This window comes from Pongo abelii, chromosome 14, assembly GCF_028885655.2.
Source record: "Pongo abelii isolate AG06213 chromosome 14, NHGRI_mPonAbe1-v2.0_pri, whole genome shotgun sequence".
In the NCBI taxonomy this organism is placed as follows: domain Eukaryota; kingdom Metazoa; phylum Chordata; class Mammalia; order Primates; family Hominidae; genus Pongo; species Pongo abelii.
Window position 1 is genome coordinate 100,414,525 of NC_071999.2, and position 21,263 is coordinate 100,435,787.

Here is a 21,263-nt window from a genome sequence, read left to right on the forward strand (position 1 = left end):
ACATGTTCTGTATTTTCCATTGTAAATAATTAAACATCCCATCTGACTTCCTTTTAAGACTATGGTGTAATTTTCATTAACAAATCTTAGGGGGAAAATGCTCCTTTGTATGAAGTCAAGCACACATGAAAAGAAAAAAAGTAGCACATTTTCATAAATCTTGTGAGACAGAGCTCCTGGGCTTGCAGCTGTGCAACGCAAATGCCAGGTGCACAATTTTTATTTGTCTCCACCCAGTTGAAGATAAACAGGACCCGCTTTAAGCAAAATTGAGAAGTTTGCAGTGGGTCTCCCACCTCTTCCTTCATCAACCTTTTTCTCCCATAGTGATGACTGCACAATGCCCTTCTGTTCTCTTGACTAGTCTCCCTTTCATGAAACACTAACCAAATCTGTGTCAGTCCTTTAAACCCAGTGACTGAGTGATTGCATTTTAATTGAAAGTCATTTACACTAAAATATGTCAGGCAAAGAGTTGCATGATTAGCTTTCTTTAATTTTTAAAATCCTGTGTGAAAGAGATTTCAAATATAATCACAGAGGAGGGGACAGGTAGTAGGAAGACCTTGCAGAGCAGAAAAAAAGGAGCCATAGATTCCTACCAGGTCTCCTTGGCTAAGCATGATTCAAACTAGGTTTGGGCTTTTCAGGGTGAACTGGTAGGATGAAGGAGAAGAAAGAATCCGGCCTGGGGCCCTTTTTCTCCCTGGGAGATGGATGAGCTAGAGCTTCATAGGCCTTTTGGGGGTTTTAATGAGCTCAGAGTAGCCTGTATAATGGAGGATGCTCCAAATTACCATCACCTGTTGGGGAAATAGCACGTTTGGGGTTTCCATGAAAGGCCATTTTCTTTCTTTCCTGTGGAAAAAATAGCAATCATCCATTCCTCTCAAATCTATGCCTAGAAACAAATTAATGTTATTTTGGAAGGCACGGTATCCCGTTGGTGCTCAAGTAATCAGGTGCTAAGATTGCTAATGTTAAAAACAGTTCTAGAGACTAGGACAGGAGGAACACATGGATAAAATTATCTGCAGTTTGAGACTATCACAACTTCTTAGAAGTAGGTGTCTGTTTCCATTGGTGCGTGTGCATACATTTTCCAAGTCAAGTATTCTTTTCTACTCTTTTCATTCCATTCATTCATTCATTCGTCAAATATTTATTGGGAATCCATGTGGCAGACATGGCTTTGTACTGGGGATAGAAGTGAACAAGGCACTGTTCCTGCCCTCAGTAAGCTTACTTTCTAAAAGAAGAGACAGACACTGAACAGATCAGCAATTATATAAATTAATTAACATAACATAGCACCAGACAATAATAAGTAATAGGAAGAAGCTTCTCCTCCCCCAGGGCCTGGACATATTTGAACAAGAAGTTTCTATCACTTATTATATTTTTTTTTCAAGGAACCTCAGTTTCTCTAAAAGCAACAGCTTCCTCACTGGTCTCCTGGCTTCCACTCTGGAACCCCCTCCAATTTGTTCTTCACCCAGTAGCCAAAGTATTTCTACAACATCAATAAGGTCATGCACCACACCCACCTCCCTCCATGTCCCCAATCTCCCACTTTGCCTTTCAGTGGCTTCTTTTGTACTTAGAATGGAATAAAACTCCTGCAAGCTCCTGCATTATCTGGCCCCTGCCTACCTTCTAACCTTGTTTCATACCACTGGCCCTTTTGTTTACTTGTTCAGCCACATGGTATCTCTCTCAGTTCCTTGAGTATACTTGTAGCTCCTCTCTTCTGTAATATTTTTCACTCTTCTCACCTTTCAGTATGTCCATCTTGCAATTCTCTATCACAGAAATCTGTCACAGCATCTATTATATATGTATTTGTTTGGTATTTGTTCTCTACCAGTCTTCTCCTGACTTCACTCACTGAAACTCCATGAGTGACTGGGATCCCAGCTGTGTAGCTAGAACACAGCCCAGCACTTGGCACGTAGAAATTGTAGGCAGATGCTTGTTGAATACATAATAAAGAAAAAAAGGAAATGCACCAGTGAATGAGCTGCAAACAACTGTTAAGAAATTGACCCATTTCAAGCAAAGAAACCATGCCTTCTCAAGTCCAACCGAGCTTAAAGGTAAAAAAGAAAAAGAAAAAAAGAAACCACTTCTGTAATAGTTACACTGTTTGTCCTCAACCAGTTTGTCTTGAGTCTGCTGCATGGCTGGTCATTTCACTCCTGCACCCTGCTTTCTTTGTGGAGTTAACATTTCTTCACTTAAAACTAAAAGAGCTCTTTTTTTAGGAGAGTTGGCCTGTTCACACAGGGAGATGACTGGGAGGCCAGCTTCAAGTTTAAAAAATGTTATTTCTGAGAGCATAGTCTACATACATAGAATCCAATGTCTGAAATCACTCCCAGAATGTTTTGTAGTGTAACAAGTCAGGGTAACTAATGTCACTCACCGCCATACAAATTGATGGAATTTGTGGCACAGTGTGGAGGTTAGACAGTTGGATGTTCCTCTTTTACATTGCTACTGGTTCCCTATGTCCATCCAAACCTAGAAAAATAAATAGATCTTTAATAAAAGGAACACAGGACCAGATATCAGGGGACCTGGATTTTAGGTATATCTAGTTTACTCACTGATATCACAAAGACAGATTTTAAGTTCCTAATATATACTAAGTGTTGAAATATCACTTAGTGCTCCATCCTCATCTATAAAATGGCTAGATACAAAGAAGAAATAATATGGTTTTATGGAATATCTTTGCAAATTAAAATGGCAGTTCTCAAGTTGGGGTTGATGGTGTTCTAGGGGCCCCCATGACCATTTTGAGTTGTCTGAGAAATCAAAACTATTCCTTATGATAAAACAAACAGGATTTGCCTTTCCCCACTATGTTGACGTTTGTATTGATGGCACAAAAACAATGCTAGCAGTTTAGTATGAATCAAGTCAGTGGCATAAAAACAGTTTCATTTAAGAAATCTTTAATGAAGTAATAAAAATCATTAATTTAAAAGAAGAGGCAAGGTGTGGTGGCTCTCACCTGTAACCCAGCATTTTGGGAGGCCAAGGCAGGAGGATCACTTGAGTCCAAGAGTTCAAAAGCAGCCTAGACAACATAGGCAGACTCCCATCTCTACAAAAAATAAAAATTAGCCCAGCATGGTGGTATGAGCCTGTAGTCCCAGCTTCTTGGGAGACTGAGGTAGAAGGATCACTTGAGCCAGAGAGGTCAAGGCTACAGTGAGCTATGATTATGCCATTGCACTACAGCCTGGGCGACAGGATGAGACTCTGGCTCTAGAAAGGTTAAAAAAAAAGAAAGAAAAAAAGAAATTGGCCCAGTTCAAAGAATGTGCTAACTAAATAATTATCTTCTTTAAATTTATTTTTAATTGTCAAATAAAATTGTATATACATGTGATGTTACAAGATTGTTTTGAAATATGTCTACGTTGTGAAATGGTTAAATCAAGCTAATTAACAAATGCATTGCACCTCACATATTTATCATTTTTTGTGGTGAGAACACTTAAAATCTACTCTCTCAGCAATTTTCAAGTATAAAATACCTTGTTATTAACTATAGTTTAGGTCAAGTATTAAAAATTCTTCAAGAGATCAGTTGGGCTATTTATTACTAGAATGTAAATCAGACATTTTCATGGAATTTTTCCAACTACATTATTATAGTATTGCTGTTAATAAAGAATGTACTTTAATATGATACATATCTTTGTAAGAAATGTTAAAATCAAGAGTAGAAATAATACAGGGAGGCCAGGCATGGTGGTTCACACCTATAATCCCTGCACTTTGGGAGGCCCAGGTGGGCAGATCACCGGAGGTCAGGAGTTCGAGACCAGCCTAGCCAATATGGTGAAACCCCGTCTCTACTAAAACTACAAAAATTAGCTGAGCATGGTGGTACGCGCCTGTTAATCCCAGCTACTCAGGAGGCTGAGGCAGGAGAATCTCTTGAACCTAGGAGGCAAAGGTTGCAGTGAGCCAAGATTGCACCACTGCACTGTAGCCTGGGCAAGAGAGCAAGACTCCATCTCAAAACAAAAAAGAAAAGAAAGAAAAAGAAAAGGGATAATATAGGGCATGTAAGAGTCCACTCACATGAGAGGACACAGGACCAAGGGTCACAAAAATGGCAGAAACAAAATAGTGTATCTGGTAGGGCTGGTACAGAGAAAAGAGGATGCAAGGAATTAAGGAAGAGGAGAGAACAGCCAAACTTTTCAGGAAAGAGGAAAAGGAAGCCAGGAGCCTAATGTGGAAGACGGAGTTAAGGAAGAACTAAAGCCAGCTTTAAATATCATGGAGAGGTAAAGGTGGTTGGAATTTAGACAAATTCCATGGGAAACACCAACAGGATATGCTGGTGGAACAGATGTATTCTGAAAAGAGATTTTATTTCATCAAGGGAATGGAATTTACTTTTAAATTTAGAAATATGTAGTTTCACTTTCCACATAAGCCACATCCATGAAATTATAATACATATGAACTACAGTCTAAAATCTATATTCTAGCTAAGAACTGGGTGGTTGAATTTATCTTTTTTTTTCAAAGAAATCCTGGGACACTCTTGATAAACAGTCTCATCACATTTGAAGTTCTGGATTTCCAGACTGAGGATGAGAATTTACATAACCAGAAATATGGTTAACTTCTGAGAGGCAAGCTCCAGGTGAGGCCAGAAACTAACTCCTAATTAGGGCCAGATATCCTGAGAGTTGTAAAGTTTAGAAATTAAAATAACTTTTTCCTCTAGGATATGATTGGCAACTTCTCCTTTGGAAATCATTTATTTTATTAAAGCAGTTACTATTAGAAGTCATTCCCAGAGCCTCTTTCAGAAAAGCAACAATATTTATAACTGCCAACTCGTATTTATTGAGTGTTTACTGCCAGGGACAATACTAAGTGTTTCACATGGTTTCTATTGTGTAATATTTATAATAGTGCTTGTGATGAGATAGAGCTCCCTATTTTGCAAAGACAGAAAAGTTATTTTCCAAGACAGAAAAGTTAGGTGACTTACCAAGGTCTCACGGTGCAAAGGGTAGAAGAACATCTGATTCCAAAGCCCATCTCGCTAATCGATGCATAACCCTAACCCTAACCCTAACCCTAATGATGTCAGTGCCCACTGAGTCAATCTCACACAAGGGCAAGGTTCAGCAAATATTTGCTTAATAGATTAAGTATTAGGAGAAAGTTCAACAGCCTTCAGCAAAACCTGCAATGAGAAGGTAAGGAAAAGGTAGCAAAGCCAGGAGGATCCAAGCTTCCTCCTTCTGCCTGATTCCCTTTACAACTATGCCTAGTACTTCCATATGATAAATTCTAATTAAATATTTCTCTTATCCAGCCCTGTCATTCATTGCTTCCAACCTCTCCTGGAGTTTTGATGGTATACAATATAAAATTCTTTTTTCTCTCTTATGTATCTGATGGCCAAAGGTGAACACAACACAGTTTCAGATGGGATATCTCTTTCCCCAAACTCTCACATCATATCTAGGAGAAGGAATAGCTAATCTTTTTCTGCCCAATAATTGAGATCATGAATAAGTGGGACTTAGAGACTAAAGAAAAGATTTATTCTCACTATGTATGTTCATGCTCCAGTCTTGTCTCAGATCTGTTTTTATAGGGACTGTCAGATCCATTTTCTCTCCTATTTAGCCCACAAGGAAGCTATTAGGGATGAGGCACATTGAGATTACTTCCAAAAAATACATTGGCTATGCCCAGTTGTATAACCAAGTTAGAATATTTTGGTAATAACATGACACTCATTTCAAACTCCATTTGTATACCTTTTGTACAATATTATATGTACGTATACATTTTTAAAGACCAGGGGCAAGAGCATATTAAAACTTTCCCAATTTCCTTTTGGGGAAAGAATCTCCTAGTAACAGTGACAACCATGGGTTACCCTTGGTTGAACACCTGCTGTATCCTTTCAACAAATACTCTACCAAGTACCAGGCAGAAGGAATACAATACAGAATGCTATGGTTTGTCTCTGTGTCCCCACCCAAATGTCATCTCTGAATTGTAATCAGCATAATCCCCACATGTCAAGGGAGGGAACTGGTGGGAGGTGATTGGATTATGGGGGCAGTTTTCCCCATGCTGTTCTCCTAATAGTGAGTGAGCTTTCACAAGATCCAGTGGTTACATAAGTGTTTGACAGTTCCTCCTTCACACGCTCTCTCTCACCCACCGCCATATAAGACACGCCTACTTCTCCTTCTGCCATGATTTTAAGTTTCCTGAGGCCTCCCCAGCCACGGGGAACTGTGAGTCAATTAAACCTCTTTTCTTTATAAATTACCCAGTCTTGGGCAGTTCTTGATAGCAGTATGAAAATGGACTAATACAGAGGACAAGACAGAGTCCTTGCTCTGGTGACATCTTGGTCTTTCTAGATGCCTTATGTATTTATTTCAAATCCTCACTGCACTCTTGTAAAGAACATTCATTTCTTTACAAGAAATGTAAGAAATGTTAAGTCTAGAGAGATTAAGTAGCAAGCCTGAGGTCGTGTAACAAACAAGTGGCGGAATGGGAATTGCAGCCCAGGTCTGTCAGATTCAAAGAGAAAGACTTTCCCAGCATGCCATGCTGTTTCCTCAGTAATTACCTTCCCACCAGCACCAGATAGACTTCAGCCTTTGAGGAGCCAGCCATCTCAGGGAGGACTGTTACCCACAGCATACTACAGGGAACCTATTGATAGGAAACACAGTTGTTAGTGCTTCAAGCCCCAACCAAGCTTACTACATTCGCCAATTTCAATCCTCATCAAAGGCAGGGAAGAGCCTTCATTATTCCACTATCTTCCACCACCGCAGTTACCCAACAGTTCAGAACTTTGCAGATTTGTGGAAATTCCCCAAGGGAAGGGAGAAACAACCTGAATCTTTGCCTTTGAATTTCAGATGTGTTGATAACCTTCTTCCTATCCTATCAGGGAAGATGAAACTGATCTCACTAGATATCATTTAACTATATTCGGAATAATTTCAAACCTAATATCTAGGAAAAGATTGGTTTGTCAGAGATAATCTAAATTAAGAAGGAAGACTTATTACATTCCAATTGAAACCATCCATTCAATTAATTCTTACTACCGACGAGGGTAGAACCCATTAAAGATGAGCAGGATGGCCTTCAGGTACTTAATTTTCTCTAGACAGTTTTTCCCAATCCGCAGCTCAAATGAAGATGAAAAAAAAAAAAAAAAAAACTCTAAGAGAACAGAACAGAGAATGTAATAACTTCTGTGTCTAGCTATTGGGGCTTAGTTTCCTCATCTGTGAAAGGAGGGGTTAATCTAAATGTCCCCTACCAGCTCTAATAGTTTATAGTTTTATGAGCATTATCACCTTGCTGATTATTACAGGTTTCTTTTTCCAGCATCCAGATCTTTTTTTTTTTTCTCCAGATCTTTTTCCTTTCAAAATGTTCAGGGAAAATAATATCTTGGAAATTCAGATGGAGAGAATATCTTCTTTCAGATATCAGGATTAGTTTAGAATTTAGTTCAAATAAATATATTTTTATTCCAGTAGCATTTATCTGTTTTTTCCTTTGAGCTCCTGTATTAGCATGTCCGGTGTAAGGCAGTGAGCATATTATTCCTTTCGTTAGGGTTATTTTTGTACTTACTTTCTCCTGCCCAGGATTATAAATTATTTGAGGACAAGAGTTACATCTTATTCATTCTAACATTCTGCAAAGAGTCTTCCTAACACATTGTTTTACACATGGAAGAAACAGTACATTGTGCTGAGTTGAATTCACAACATGAAAATATAATGCCAGAGAGACTTCCAGCGATGAGGAATAGAAAATACCTTTAAATGTACTTGAAGTTAGTCTAGTATTCTTTAGAATAGCATAGCAGTTACCAGGTCAGATTTTTGACATGAGACTGACATGGAATCTAGTTGTTCTGTGTTGTGTGCTTTGGGGCAAATTTTTTATCTGTCTAAATTAACTCACATTAAAAATGAGAACGACTATAGTACCTACTCATAAGGTTGTTTGAGAGCACAATGATATAATCCATGTAAAATGTTTAGCATGGAGTAAGTCAAATCAAAACCACTCCTAAAGGCTAAGCATTTTAATTGCTATTATTAAAAATATCTATGGTACCTAAATTCTAAGGAGCACTGACTCATTGGTCTTGTCTCACCGATGATAGTCTGTGGGGTTGTTTTTAGCATCTAAGATCAGAAGATCAGACTTGCAATCCACACCGCTTCATTAAACCCATGGATGTATGGTGTTATTTTTGATGGCAGGGAATCACTTAAAAAGGGAGATGGATCTCTAAATAAATGTCTATGAACAAGGCTTTTAGGAGAAAGCAGGCTCAAGGGAAGGGGTAGTGCAGGAGACTGTGTCCGCAATCCAACTCTAGTCTGTGCCTGTTGGCTATATCCGCACTTCCATAGCAAAGAGCTTTAGAGGAATTTCCATGTAATAATAATTTCCACATTATTCTTACACTGAGGGAAAAATTGACCTGCTTCATTGACAGGTTGTTTGGTCCCTTCTGCCTGATTTCTAAGAAAAAATGAATGGCCATACTATTTATAAAGCTTTACATTCTATTTCTACTTCTTTAGTTTTGTTTTTAAAGGAAAAGAGCATGTTCTCAATGATTTCTAGATTCACAATATCTTCTGTATTCAAATTCTATTGGTATTCTGCCTATCAGTTCCCACTTACTGCGCTCCACCGAGAAACAGTGACCTTGAAACATCGTTTATTCTTTGATGTCTTCATTACCTAGCACACATAAAATTGGGGTTTGTTCTATTCCTGCTTGTAATGTTGCTGGATAACAGGGTCAGATTTTTCAGGTGCTAGGGCAGAGGGAAGAGGGAAGCACACCTTTTTTTAGAAAGTAAAATGAAGGTTTGAAGAAATGCTTATGATGCATTTATGTGATATGCATCCAGAGCAAACTAGTTTTAACTTTCCTTGCATGTAAAAGGGATGAAACAAAAATGTTCTCCTTTTGATGGTAAAGAAAAACTCCTTTATCTCTAATCTTTAGAGATTTATCTGAAGATTTGCTTTCACTTTAACTTCAGGGCCATAAGATGAGAAGATTACATTTAATGTAGCCTACTCAAGAATACATGATTGAAACACAATTCAGCTTTAACACTCAATGTGTATTCTTAGGAACAAGAGAAGGTGCTCTCCTGGTCTCCTGAAAAAAAGTCTCCTTCTGACTTCTTCCTACTTAAGAAAAGAGCACCTGCCATGGAACTGTGCTTCTCATGGGCAGTGAAGTATTGTGTTAGAGAAATTTCAATGGTCTCTGCCCAGTCTCATAAATACAACTCCTTATCCCAGCTCTCAGCACTTCCCTTCTATGTGGTGATATGCGATCTGGTTTGGTTCTGATCGAGTCATTGCCTCAGCCAGACTACATGTAAACATGCGAAGGAGCCACATCTGTGGGGGAAACATGCTCATTTGTAGGGTTTGCCCATTTCTGTGGTGTAATTACTCCCTCGTGCGGATTTCAAACTACCCACATGATGTCACTGAACACAGAGTAGAACACCCTGATGTAACATTTCCACCTTATAGAGACAACTGACACGATTAACCTCAAGAGCATAGATAATAGTAAAATAATCAGAAAGTAATGAGATTTTAGTATAATTATTACCTTTGTTATTAATATAATTCATATAACTGTAAGTTTATACAACTTAGCTTTTAATAATCAATGTGTTTGTTAATAAACACATTAATAATGTGTTTATTATTATTAACAATGTGTTTGTTAAATGCAGTTGTTACTGGCTTATGAATTTCCTAAAAACTTAACATGTAGTTTCATGGCCCAGTAAGACCCGGGTCCAGCATACCACTGCTTTTCCAGGAAGATTTCTCAGATGCTCCAGCCTGGGTGAGTTGCCCCTCTGGGTGTTCCATCACACTTCTTACATTCCATAATAATTGCCTGATTTCTTGTCCAAACCCTCTTGGGAGCAGGGACGTGTCCAATTGGCATATCCCCAACACTTATGTTTGTGACACTCAACAAATATTTGTTGAATCGTAGGTGGAAGGAATGGTAGAGCCCGTCTGATGTAAATTACATGTTTACTTATATTCTGCGAAGTGATCTTACAGAACTGCTTTAAGCCTTGCAAGCAAAGGGCATATGAAATAATACTCATTTAGTCAGGCCAAGAGGATTCAGGCTTTTTTCCTCTCCACACTCAAAAATTTGCTTTGTAAAGTTCCTTGTAACTCCTCCTTCCTTACCATTTGGGAGGAAATATCAAGGTGTTTTGCTGCCTGAGAAATGCAAATCCTTCAGGGAAAAATATCTCCTCATGCAATGCAAATGAAAAGAATTTCTTTCATTGTAGAAAAGATTTTAAGAAGTATGCAATACATCCGACAGATATTCTGGAACCAAGCTGTGTGAGCATCAGGAGTAAATTTTTTAAACCTTAAAACTGACACAGTAGCCGGCTTTTTAAAATTGAGGCCAATGAAAAGTGGACAAAACTAAAACTGATGGCTCGCCTTGGTTCAGTAGAACCCAAAATTCTCCTAACAGAGTGCTGAACCCATCCAGGGACATAGAGTTTGCCACAGAACTTGGCCTGAGGACCATTGTAATCAATCTTTAAGGAAAGAAAAGCATGAATCAGGGAGCAAAGAAAAAAGAGAAAAACAAAATGAGAGGAAAGGGAAGAAAAAAGATGACTAGAGAGGAGATTATTCTAAGATCTAAGGATGAATAACTGTTTTGTTAGAAGGCAACCCATAAAAAAAATTACCACACTAATTTTTTTTTTTAAAAACTGACATTTGAAATGCCTTTGTAGTGAGTATAATAATTTTATATCTAAAGAAAAAGTCATCATCAAGATGTTTTAAGTTCATGTTCAGGAAAACACTTTTTATGCTATTAGATGAATGCTGTTAGAATGCCCTAAAAGTGTGTGAAATGAATTTCTAAGGTACCAGTTATCTTATGTAATAGTATAATGTAGCTCCTTTTGCTACTACTTTTAATGAAATGTTTTTTAACATATTTCAACTAATTCTGATTTTCTTCCTAATGATACGTGAATGCTCCCAGGCACACACATTTTAGTCACCACTTCCACTTAGAGAAAGGCCCTAGCTCTGTGCTTAACCTAGACCATCATTGTCAGGGATAGGATACAACTGCTCCAATGTACAGGTGCCACTGTTTCTCATTTTGACAGATTGGTGATACCAGGAAGTAAAGAGCCCAAGTTGTCTGCCACTTTGCAGTAAGCAATGGCCATTGCCTGAGCTCTGAGCCTAGCTGTCTCCAGCACCCACGGCTCTGATAGCTCTCCCACGGGCCAATCAGGAAGCCAATCTAACTATTTTGTGTGCAAGGTCCTCCTAACTGGCTTATCAAGCTCACTGAGTAGCTATTATCAAGTGATCAGGAAACAGTATTTTGGGTCTCGTTATCACTTTAAACAAAGTTGTCCATTTGGCTTTGCTTTAATTTAGCCCAGTAAATGTAGTAAAGGAAATATCAAATAATTTGTTTTACATGGATACGTGATTCATTCCTTCAGTCTGAAGAAGAAATGTTCAACCTTGATTTTGGAGAGATAATTGATCATTTGAGATAATGCATATAAAACACATAGCACAGTGAAGTGTCTGTCCTATCATAGACACTTGATAAGTGTTCATTGTCTTTCCTTTCCTATCTTTTCTTTCTCATTACAGAAATCTACATGCTAATTGCCTTCAACAAATGTTTGCAAAAGGGGAAGATTATGACTAAAAATTTTATTTCTTCATAATCTTTCATTCTCAATTTTTTCAAACACATTTCATGTGCTGGGAACTCCTGCAGATACTGGGATACAGTAATGAACAAAATGTATGAAAACCTATTCATCATAGAGCTTAAATTATTCATGTGTAATTGTGCATAATCCTTAGGTTTGATTTATTACCCATTATTATTCTATTTAATTACAGATTACTTACTTAAAATAAGGCACCATTATACCTCATGTTTTCAGTGTATTCTTCTATGCATCATATCATTCTATCTTCCCAACAGCTTTGAGAATTGGGAAGAACATTGTAACCCCAAGGTCACACAAGTATTAGGAGAAAGACTAACATTAACACTCCAAACTTTTAGACTTATGTTTGTGACCTTTTACAATGTTCTGAATGTATGTGTCTCTCCAAATTTCATATACTGAAATCCTAACCCCTAAGGTGATGGTATTTGGAGGTGGAGGCTTTGGGACGTAATTAAGACATCTGGGTGAAGCCCTCATGGGTTGGATTAGTGCCCCTTCAGAAGAGGCCTGCAGGAGCTTGTTAGTCCTTTTTGCCCTTCAGCCATGTGCGGACACAGCAAGAAGGTGCCATCTATAAAGCAGAGGGCCCTAACCAGATACCAAATCTGTTGGCACTTTGATCTTGGACTTCACAACCTCTGTAACTGTAAGACATAAATTTCTGTTGTTTATAAATTACCTAGTGTAAGGCATTTTGTCATAGCCACAAGAATGCACTGATAACACCTATTGGTAACTCCACAGCCATTTCTTGTGAAAAATAATGGCTGCACCTGGATAAATATATGGTATCCACACTAATGAAGATATGATAGCTTCTATTTCCTTGAGTATAAATGGAATATATTTGAATTTCCCAAGTAGTAATCTAACAGTTCATTCATTGACACTGTAATATAAATTAGAATCTCACAGGTAAATAAAACATTACCCTCAAAACATCAAATCTAATTAAATCCAGGTAACATTAACTGTTACCTGGATTTAATATAAAAGATTAGAGTTCTGTTTGCAAATTTCAATATTTGCCTATATGAGAATAGCAGCACCTTTCCCCCATTATAGAAACCTGCTGAGTAGAAAGTGAGAAGACAGAATTTTTAAAAACCACAGGAGCTGAGACAGGATTTACCTGCAGCCACTGCTTTTCAGGTTGCCAGTAATGACTTTTTAAACGTATAATCAAGCTGCAAAAGACAATGAAGAAGATAAAGAAGACAAAGAGGTAAAGGTATAAAGCTACATGTGCCTCCGAAAGAGTGGGCACCTTAGTTTATTTTAAGAGAAATATGTTAAGATGCCCTAAGATTTTTAAAGGAAAAATACTTGTATTTAGAAACCTAAGACACAGCACTTAAATCTGTTATCACCTCACCTCCTTTTCCTTCCCATCCCTCCAGAATTATAAAATGTTTCTCCTTTCAGCCCTTCCTATCCTAATGTCAGCTTCTTTAATCTCAGAATGCCAACAGACTTCTGAGACATTATCTTAGTAATCCTCTTAAGAGAGAGGATCCATGAGCCAGATATCTTCCTAAAATCCACAGGTTTTGCAAGTCAGCTAGGTGGAAGGAGAATTCCTTTGTACATCTGTAGCATCTGTCTACATTGAGGCTTCCAAATACTTCCCCGAATTATCTAATTATCGCTTTCAACATCCCTTGGAGAGAAGCAGGCAGGGGTCAGGAGGTGGTAATACCGATTCTATTTCTTAAAGGGGTAGAGCGAATGATTTGTACCACAATAAGTTGGCTTATCCTGCAGCGATAACCTCTAAAAACTTCTGTTCTGTTGTAAAAAGAAGCCCTTTAGTGTCTTAAAATAGCATTCTTCTCTGGAATTAAAAGCAGAGGAGGGCGGAACAGCTTCACAAATACCTCTAAGTAAATGCAGTTCTATCTGAATCACGTCTCTCCTTGGCAGGTTACAACCACCTTCACAGTATATCTCAGGGTGGGTTCTTTGGAACACCAGTCTTATGAGAACCCCATGAGGAAACCATGGTCAAATAGTTTTGGGAAACACTACTGATGTCATCCTCCCTTTCAATGAGTCTGACCACGTGTTATCATGATGGAGCCCTTGTGAAGTTACCTAATTTAACTTTAATAGGTGGAATCTATGATTTATGTAACAGCCATTTGCCCTTAAAATAATATTTTGTGGAAAACATTTAAGAGACATCCATTAGCAGGGTGTGATTGGCATGCACCTGTGGTCCCAGCTACTCCGGAGGCTGAGGCAAGAGGATAGCCTGAGCCCAGGAGGTTGAGGCTGCAGTGTGTTGTGTTTGTGCCATTGCACTCCAGTCTGGGCAACAGAGTGAGACCCCGTCTCTAAAAAAAAATTAAAAGATTTTTAAAAGGTAAGAAAAAAAAAAAAGAAAGAAAAGAAAAAGAAACATCAGCCCAGATATTTTTTCTTCAAATTTTCTTATCTAGAAATCAAAACTTCTGGAAAATACAGATTATGGCATGATAAAATTAACTAATTATCAGGCATGTACTTTTCTAGACACATGGCTCTGTTTTTCTGCCTTACATATTGTACTTTATCATCATAGTGTATCTGTGTGGTAAATAGTATTGTTATTCCCATTTGACAGAGGAGGAAACTGAGGCTCAGAGAGGACCCTGTAAATGTTGGCACGGCAATAGGCTGTCCTCAGCCCCATCCATCTGCCCACCTATATACACTTGTCCTTGGTAAATGCAATCAGTTTCAGGGCTTTAAGTTCCATCTTTAAGCTGATGATCCAAATCTCCATCTCCAGCCATAACCAGCTGATCTACTGATTCTCATTGAACCTACGGCCCTTTCCATCACATTATTATTTCTCAATTGTTTTTTCCCTTATTCAAAATATAAAATGTTGGGATACTCAAGCCACTAAGGAAAAGGTTCACTGGTCTCTTATACTAACCTAGCCATGGCCTTCATGAACCACAAAATTGTGCCTAACTATACTGCTGCTAGAGCAAGCTCAGAAAATTGAGATGGTCCAAATTTTCTGCCTAAAAATTTCCTTTGTCACCCACCCCATGACCCTCATATTTTAAAAATACTTTTTTCAGGATAACAGATTGCTTGCTGTCTTAGTCTGCTCAGGCTGCTATAACAAAATGCCATGAACTGGGTGGCTTATAAAAAAACAGAAATGTATTTGTCACATTTCTGGAGGCTGGGAAGTCTAAGATCAAGGCTTCAGCAGATTTGATGTCTGGTGAGGATCTGCATGGTGTTTTATAGATGATGGCACCTTCCCACTGTGTCCTCACATGAGACAAGGGTGCTCTCCAGATCCTTTGTTGTTGTTGTTTTTTAATAAGGGCACTAATCCTATTCTTGAGGGTAGAGCCTAATCACCTCCCAAAGGACCTACCTCCTAATTCCATCACATCTGTGATTAGATTTCAACTTATGAATTCTTGGAGGACACAGATATTCAGACTATAGCACATGTATTAAACATCAAATTATTAATTTTTACTTTGTAAGTCATCTAAGTTACATGATAGATGTATGTTAAGGTATATTTTCAGTATGAGACTAATACAAAGGTTTTTTTTTAATCATTTCTAAGCAAAAACAACTGCAAAGTACTCCTTTGTAAGCCATTCTCATTAGGTTTTGTAAAATTCTGAAAAATAGCTCTTGATCCCTAGGCTGGGAACTTTGTAATCAAGGGGTCCTTGCTCCCAGAGCTCCCAAGATGGCGGCGGGCTGCTTCTAAGATGGCAGCAAGCCTCTTGTTCTCTGACCTGGGGTTCTTGGCCTCACGGATTCCAAGGAATGGAATCTTGGGCCATGGGGTGAGTGTTACAGCTCTATTAGAAGCTGTGGGTCACAGAAGAGAACCGTGGAACCCAGCGACTAGTGTTTAGCTCAATTAGGACAAACTCAGGCACTTAGCCATGCAGGAACAATGGCAAGCCTTTAGCCAGATCTGGAGTGGCAAGGGGCGCCTTGCTATATCAGGAGCACAGTGGACACCCCACCGGATCCAGAGGGATGGAAGTCAGCGGTGGGTCTGCAACGGCGGCAAACAGCAGCCGTGGATGGTGAGCGAAAGCTCAGCTCCAGCCGTAACAAACACAGACCAGAAGAGTGTGCAGTTGCAAGATTTAATAGAGTGAAAACAGAGCTGCCATACAATGGGAGGGGACCCAAAGAGGGTAGCCCTTCGTGGCTGGAATACCTGGGTTTATATCCCGATCATTGTCCCGCCCCCTGTGCTCTTAGGCGATAGATGATTGGCTATTTCTTTATCTCCTGTTTTTGCCTAATTAGCATTTTAAGCTCTCTTTACTACCTGATCGGGTGTGAACTAAGTTGCAAGCCTCGTGTTTAAAGATGGATCCGGTCACCTTCCCAGCTAGGCTTAGGGATTCTTAGTCAGCCTAGGAAATCCGGCTAGTCCTGTCTCTCACTTCCATACTAAAGGGTTTCTTTTATGGCACTTCTGTTTTTCTAAGGGTATGATAGGATCTCTGTTTAGGGGCTTTCAAGATGTGAGGTTGTTGTGACAGATTGTTATGTAGGTCTCCACCTGATTATGTGGCCAGGTGTTGTTTCCAAAGTAATTAGAAGTCAGTGTTTTCCTCAGTTTTGGTCACAGACCCAGTGATTTCTGCATGGAAGCTATCTTCAACATCCAAACCTGACCTAAATATCAGAAAGCTACTAGGCTATATTAACTAACCTATGTTCTGCAATAATTAACACCCTCCAAAAAAAAAAAAAATTCGAGCAAACATGAGATTTTTCCATTATGATGGAATGTCTCCCTAGAACACTAATATTCTTTCAGGGCATTCGTGTTTCTTTGATTTAACTTAACCCAGTGAGCCAGATTTTTCCCAAAGGGTGAATTAAAAAGGTCCGTTAACTCTTTCAGTAGGTGGCTCCATGAAATCTCAGCAAGGCCATTAGTATTGTTTCGCCTTAGGCTTTACATTTCTTAAAAGTCAGCTGTCACTTTCAAAGCAATCCAGAATAGCACGCTCAACAGATCCCTGGAGCTTTGGAAATGTTAATGCCCTCCATCAGCAGTGACCTTGCCAGGGGGAAGTGATTTAGGCACTAGGGAGAAAAGGGCCCACTATCTTTATCACACCGGTTTACACCATCAGCTTCAGAAACTGTGTGAGAGAAGAATAATCAATAGTGTGTTAAGACCAATCTCGAGGAATGCCAAGACAAAGTACCGCCGCTCTGCAAAATGCTGAGTTGAAGGAGAACTTTTGAATACAACAAAAGAAAAATTAGCTGTAGTGGTAAAACAAAATGAATTGTGTCTCAAGACGGAATTTGTCATTGTGAATGGCACTCAGGAGCTCTCTGCGTACCTCAGTGGAATCACATAATATGCGTGATGAAAAATGGTTATTTTAGAGTTAAACAACACAGAATGAAATAACAAAACTGGAACGAATGCATTGCAAATATACTACATGCAAGTTAAGGATCAGCCCCCGTAAATAACCCCAAAAAGTTTACCGAAGGAAAAATATCTAGAAGAATCATCTGCTACGGAGAAATGGAAAAAAATAGAATAAAGTTAAACTTCATCAAAGTTTCCTGAAAATGTTACTGCATTTCCTGTAATTCTAGTAAAGGTATTATCTCTCGATAACCAGCACAGAGTGTAAAGCTTCTAAAAACAGCAAAGGAAGTGTCTCCACACCACCCTGAGTGAAATCACTGTGGAAAAGAACTGGCAGCTCAGTCCCTAAGATCATTACAATAAAATGTTTGATTTCCCATAGCAATCTTAATTGTGACATGAACAGCTGTCAACAACAAAATTAGAGGAAGCTGTTATTATATGGATTTCATCCACATTTGCTTGTCCTATTTCTATACCACTGCTCAAGAGAGTGTTTTTAAAGAATTCTTCCAGTAGAGATTTTCATTACTCAAAGGGGAGTCACTGAAATTATTTGGCTTTATATGCTATACAATGAAATAATTTGTCATGATAACAGGAATCCCAAACGGATGTTTATAGAATGCCAAATTCAAGTATGTAAAAGTGAGATACAATTCATTTAATCCTGAAATCATCCTGTGGAGTGACTATTGCAATCCCTATTTTTAGTACAGTTGATTCTCTGTATTGTAGTTATGTTCTATAAAGTCACTGCAAACATTGACTTAGCAAATACTGAACCGTTGCAGCAATGAGAAATATAAGGTTAGGCTCCTGCAAGCCACTGGGCACAACAGTTTCATCAACCAATCAATATGTAGCCTTGTGTTATGTGTGTTTCTGTGAAAAGGCACCTTATTTAATATATATTGTTGATTCATTAACATTGAACTCATAGCACTATAACTCAGGCTTGAAGTTTATCTAACATACATATTTTTGCTGTAAGACACATTACACATCTTGTGGTTAGGAAAGCTTGACAGTACTTCAGCCCGATGCTTGGGGACCATTTTAAACATTGAAATCAACAAGAAAAAGCACAAAAATGTGAAAAACATTGTACTACATAGACCACAAAGAGAACACTTGTTTACAGTCTGAGAGCTGAAATAAGGCGAGTGTCTTCTCCAACCTCAGCTGGGAACATGACTCAAATTTTTTGGCACTGTGTCTCTATGTCCATGAGAGCACTGTGAGTATTAATTCTGGGGTTACAAATAAATTTTAATGAGTAAGCAAATTTGCAAATATGTATCTACCAATAATAAGATTGACTGTGTATGCTGAAACTATGAGTCAGGGATTATAGTTGGTCACTGTGTATCTGTCTGGGTAATTCTTTCTGTTATATTAGTGGTTATACTTGTTTACATTTCAAAATTAGAGCTTATTGGAGGTAAAAGTTTCATGAGAAACGTGGACACCATTGCATTGCACATTTCTGCCTCATGAATTTAGGAGAAAACTCATTGTATAGCTGTTTTTACTTTTCAATGGTTCTTCCAGGTCTTTCAGGGATGTGGTCAGCCCAAACCTGCTCCAGCCCTCAGATCTGCCCGCTCAGCTCCTGAAAATTTTAATACACGTTTCAGGCCCTACAATCCTGAGGAAAGACCAACAACTGCTGCAGGCACAAGCTTGGACCGGCTGGTGAGTATTCTCAGATTGATAACCATGGCGGATGCTTTGTTTTACCAAGGTCATTCTTTGAAACTCCTAGGAGATTCTGAAAAAGTTTGTTATAAGAGTCATCTCATTCTTATATCTGCCTCTGTTCTTAATTAGAATATTGAAAAGTAATGGGATCTTTCTTTTGGATCATGTATTGGATTATTTAAGAAATCTATTAATCCATTAAGAAACTATTAATGCATGTGTGCAGTGACCACATTTTCAACTTCTTATTTCTCATGAAATATTAATTTGAAAACTAAGTTGCCAGTTCTTCCAGAGATATAATTGCAATAGCACATTTCTTACTCATCTGCTTCAGTTCTTTTCTGAAAATGGTTATGTATTCAATTATGATATAATGCAAGTTTCTTATGACTTCTTATTTGCAAAGTTTTCTGTTTGAAAGACTTTGCCTGGAAACCCCAAATCAATGTTACTATCATTTTTTTTTCTTTTTTATGTGTCTTTAAAAAGTTGGAATCCTTAGAATTAGTCATTCTTTGAGCTGTTTAGATGTGTGTCAGGGGACTCAGTGATATCCATCATCAAAGCAGTTTATAATACTCAGAAAATACAACCAAAAACATAGTAAATACAATTTTTAAATGTGTTTTAAAGACCAAATTTTGCTATAAAAAAATAAAAGCTCATAATTTCAAAGAAATACTGCCTGATTATTTTTAATTCAATTTCTTCCATTTGTAGTACTAGAAACACTTTATATACCTGCAATTGTTAGTGCTATTAATGTTGCTTTGCCAATTATCTTGATGTAAAATTAACAGATAAAATCCTTAATGTCATAAAGCACTTGAACCACATCTGACTGTGTCATATAAACTCAGATCTCAAAGACTGCCAGTTATGAAAATACTTTTATTAGTCACTGTTATAAATTACTTTATGATTTTAGTTAATATCCTTCTATAGTGTAGAACTCATAAGATTATATTGGTTGAATTTGGCCTCAAAGTAAGTACCTCTCAGCATTTATCTCTATAAAAATCAAATGTGCTTACAACCTAAAGGCCTATCCATGAAGTATCAAAATAAAGGGGTAACTAACTGTTAAATTTTGTTATAAATTTATTGCCATTTATTAGCAAATAAAACCTTCTCTCTAGAGTAGATATTTGTAGTTGCTGCAACCTTCTACTTTACCTGGCTTATATCTATTCTTTTTTTTTCCCTTGAGATAGGGCTTCACTCTGTTGCCCAGGCTGGAGTGCAGTGGCATGATCGTGGCTCACTGCAAACTCCACCTGCTGGGCTCAAGTGATCCTCCTACCTTAGCTTCCTGAGCAGCTGAGACCACAGGCATACACCACCATGCCCGGCTTTTTATTTTTTTGTAGAGGCGTGGTTTTGCCATGTTGTCCAGGCTGGTCTCGAACTCTTGAGCTCAAGCAATCCACCTGCCTCGGCCTCTCAAAGTGCTGGGATTACAGGCGTGAGCCAACGCGCCCAGCTTACATCTATTCTCTATTGCAGTTTCAGGAAAAGTTTAAAAATAGTCACCATTTTTCTTTTATACAACCAATTAGATTCCACCAAATAACTAGTCAGTTGTTTTAAAGAAATGATGGTTTTCATTAGATTATATTGTTTAAATTTTACTTTACAAATTGCATTGTATATCAAGATCTTTCTAACCAGAGGACAAATGGTGAGTATGGGTTTGGTCCCTTTTTTCCCATTTTCGTTGGCTCTAACTTAGTTATTGGAACAATTCAGTCTTTTCTGAATTTTTGTAAAATCTAATTTAAGAACAGGAGTAAAATGTGAGATGAATAAGTTCTAAAGATCTGAGGTACTACATTGTGCCTGCAGCTAACAATAGTGTATTGTTCACTTAAAAAAAACTGTTAAGAGGGTAGATGTCATGTTAAGTATCCTTACCACAATAAAATAAAAAGTTTTAAAAGAACTGGGGTACATTTTGCACTTAGTTAAAATTGCACTGAATTTGAATAATATAATGATATGTATGGCAACTAATTAATTTTTTCCCTTTGAAACAGAGAAGCAGTTTTCCCTCATCCCCGGGAGAAATAAACACACACCCTTAAACAGGGGAAGTAGAGCAAGAAAAATATGTTTCTAAAGACAATGTTTTAGTAGCTTAGCATAAACTAAATAAAGCATCAACACTTCGAGAATTTTCTCTGGTGTTTAAAATCTGATGGACATGAAAATTGAGATTTGAACCTTTTATAAAGGAACTTTATTGGTAATGTTCAAAATGCTCTAGATATAAAGGTCTCAAGAGTATAGACAAGTAGCAAACAGAATGA

General features: G+C 38.0%; 1 protein-coding gene across 7 annotated transcripts in view; it reads left to right on the forward strand.

Annotated features, from left to right (window-relative positions):
• The window catches only part of GPC6 (glypican 6), a 1,198,922-nt gene that overhangs the window by 1,085,186 nt on the left and 92,473 nt on the right, over positions 1-21,263 (forward strand). For all 7 annotated transcript variants that reach the window (XM_063714643.1, NM_001131444.1, XM_063714644.1 and 4 more), the window contains 1 exon segment: positions 18,802-18,945. In XM_063714643.1, the coding sequence (XP_063570713.1) occupies positions 18,802-18,945 (144 nt within the window).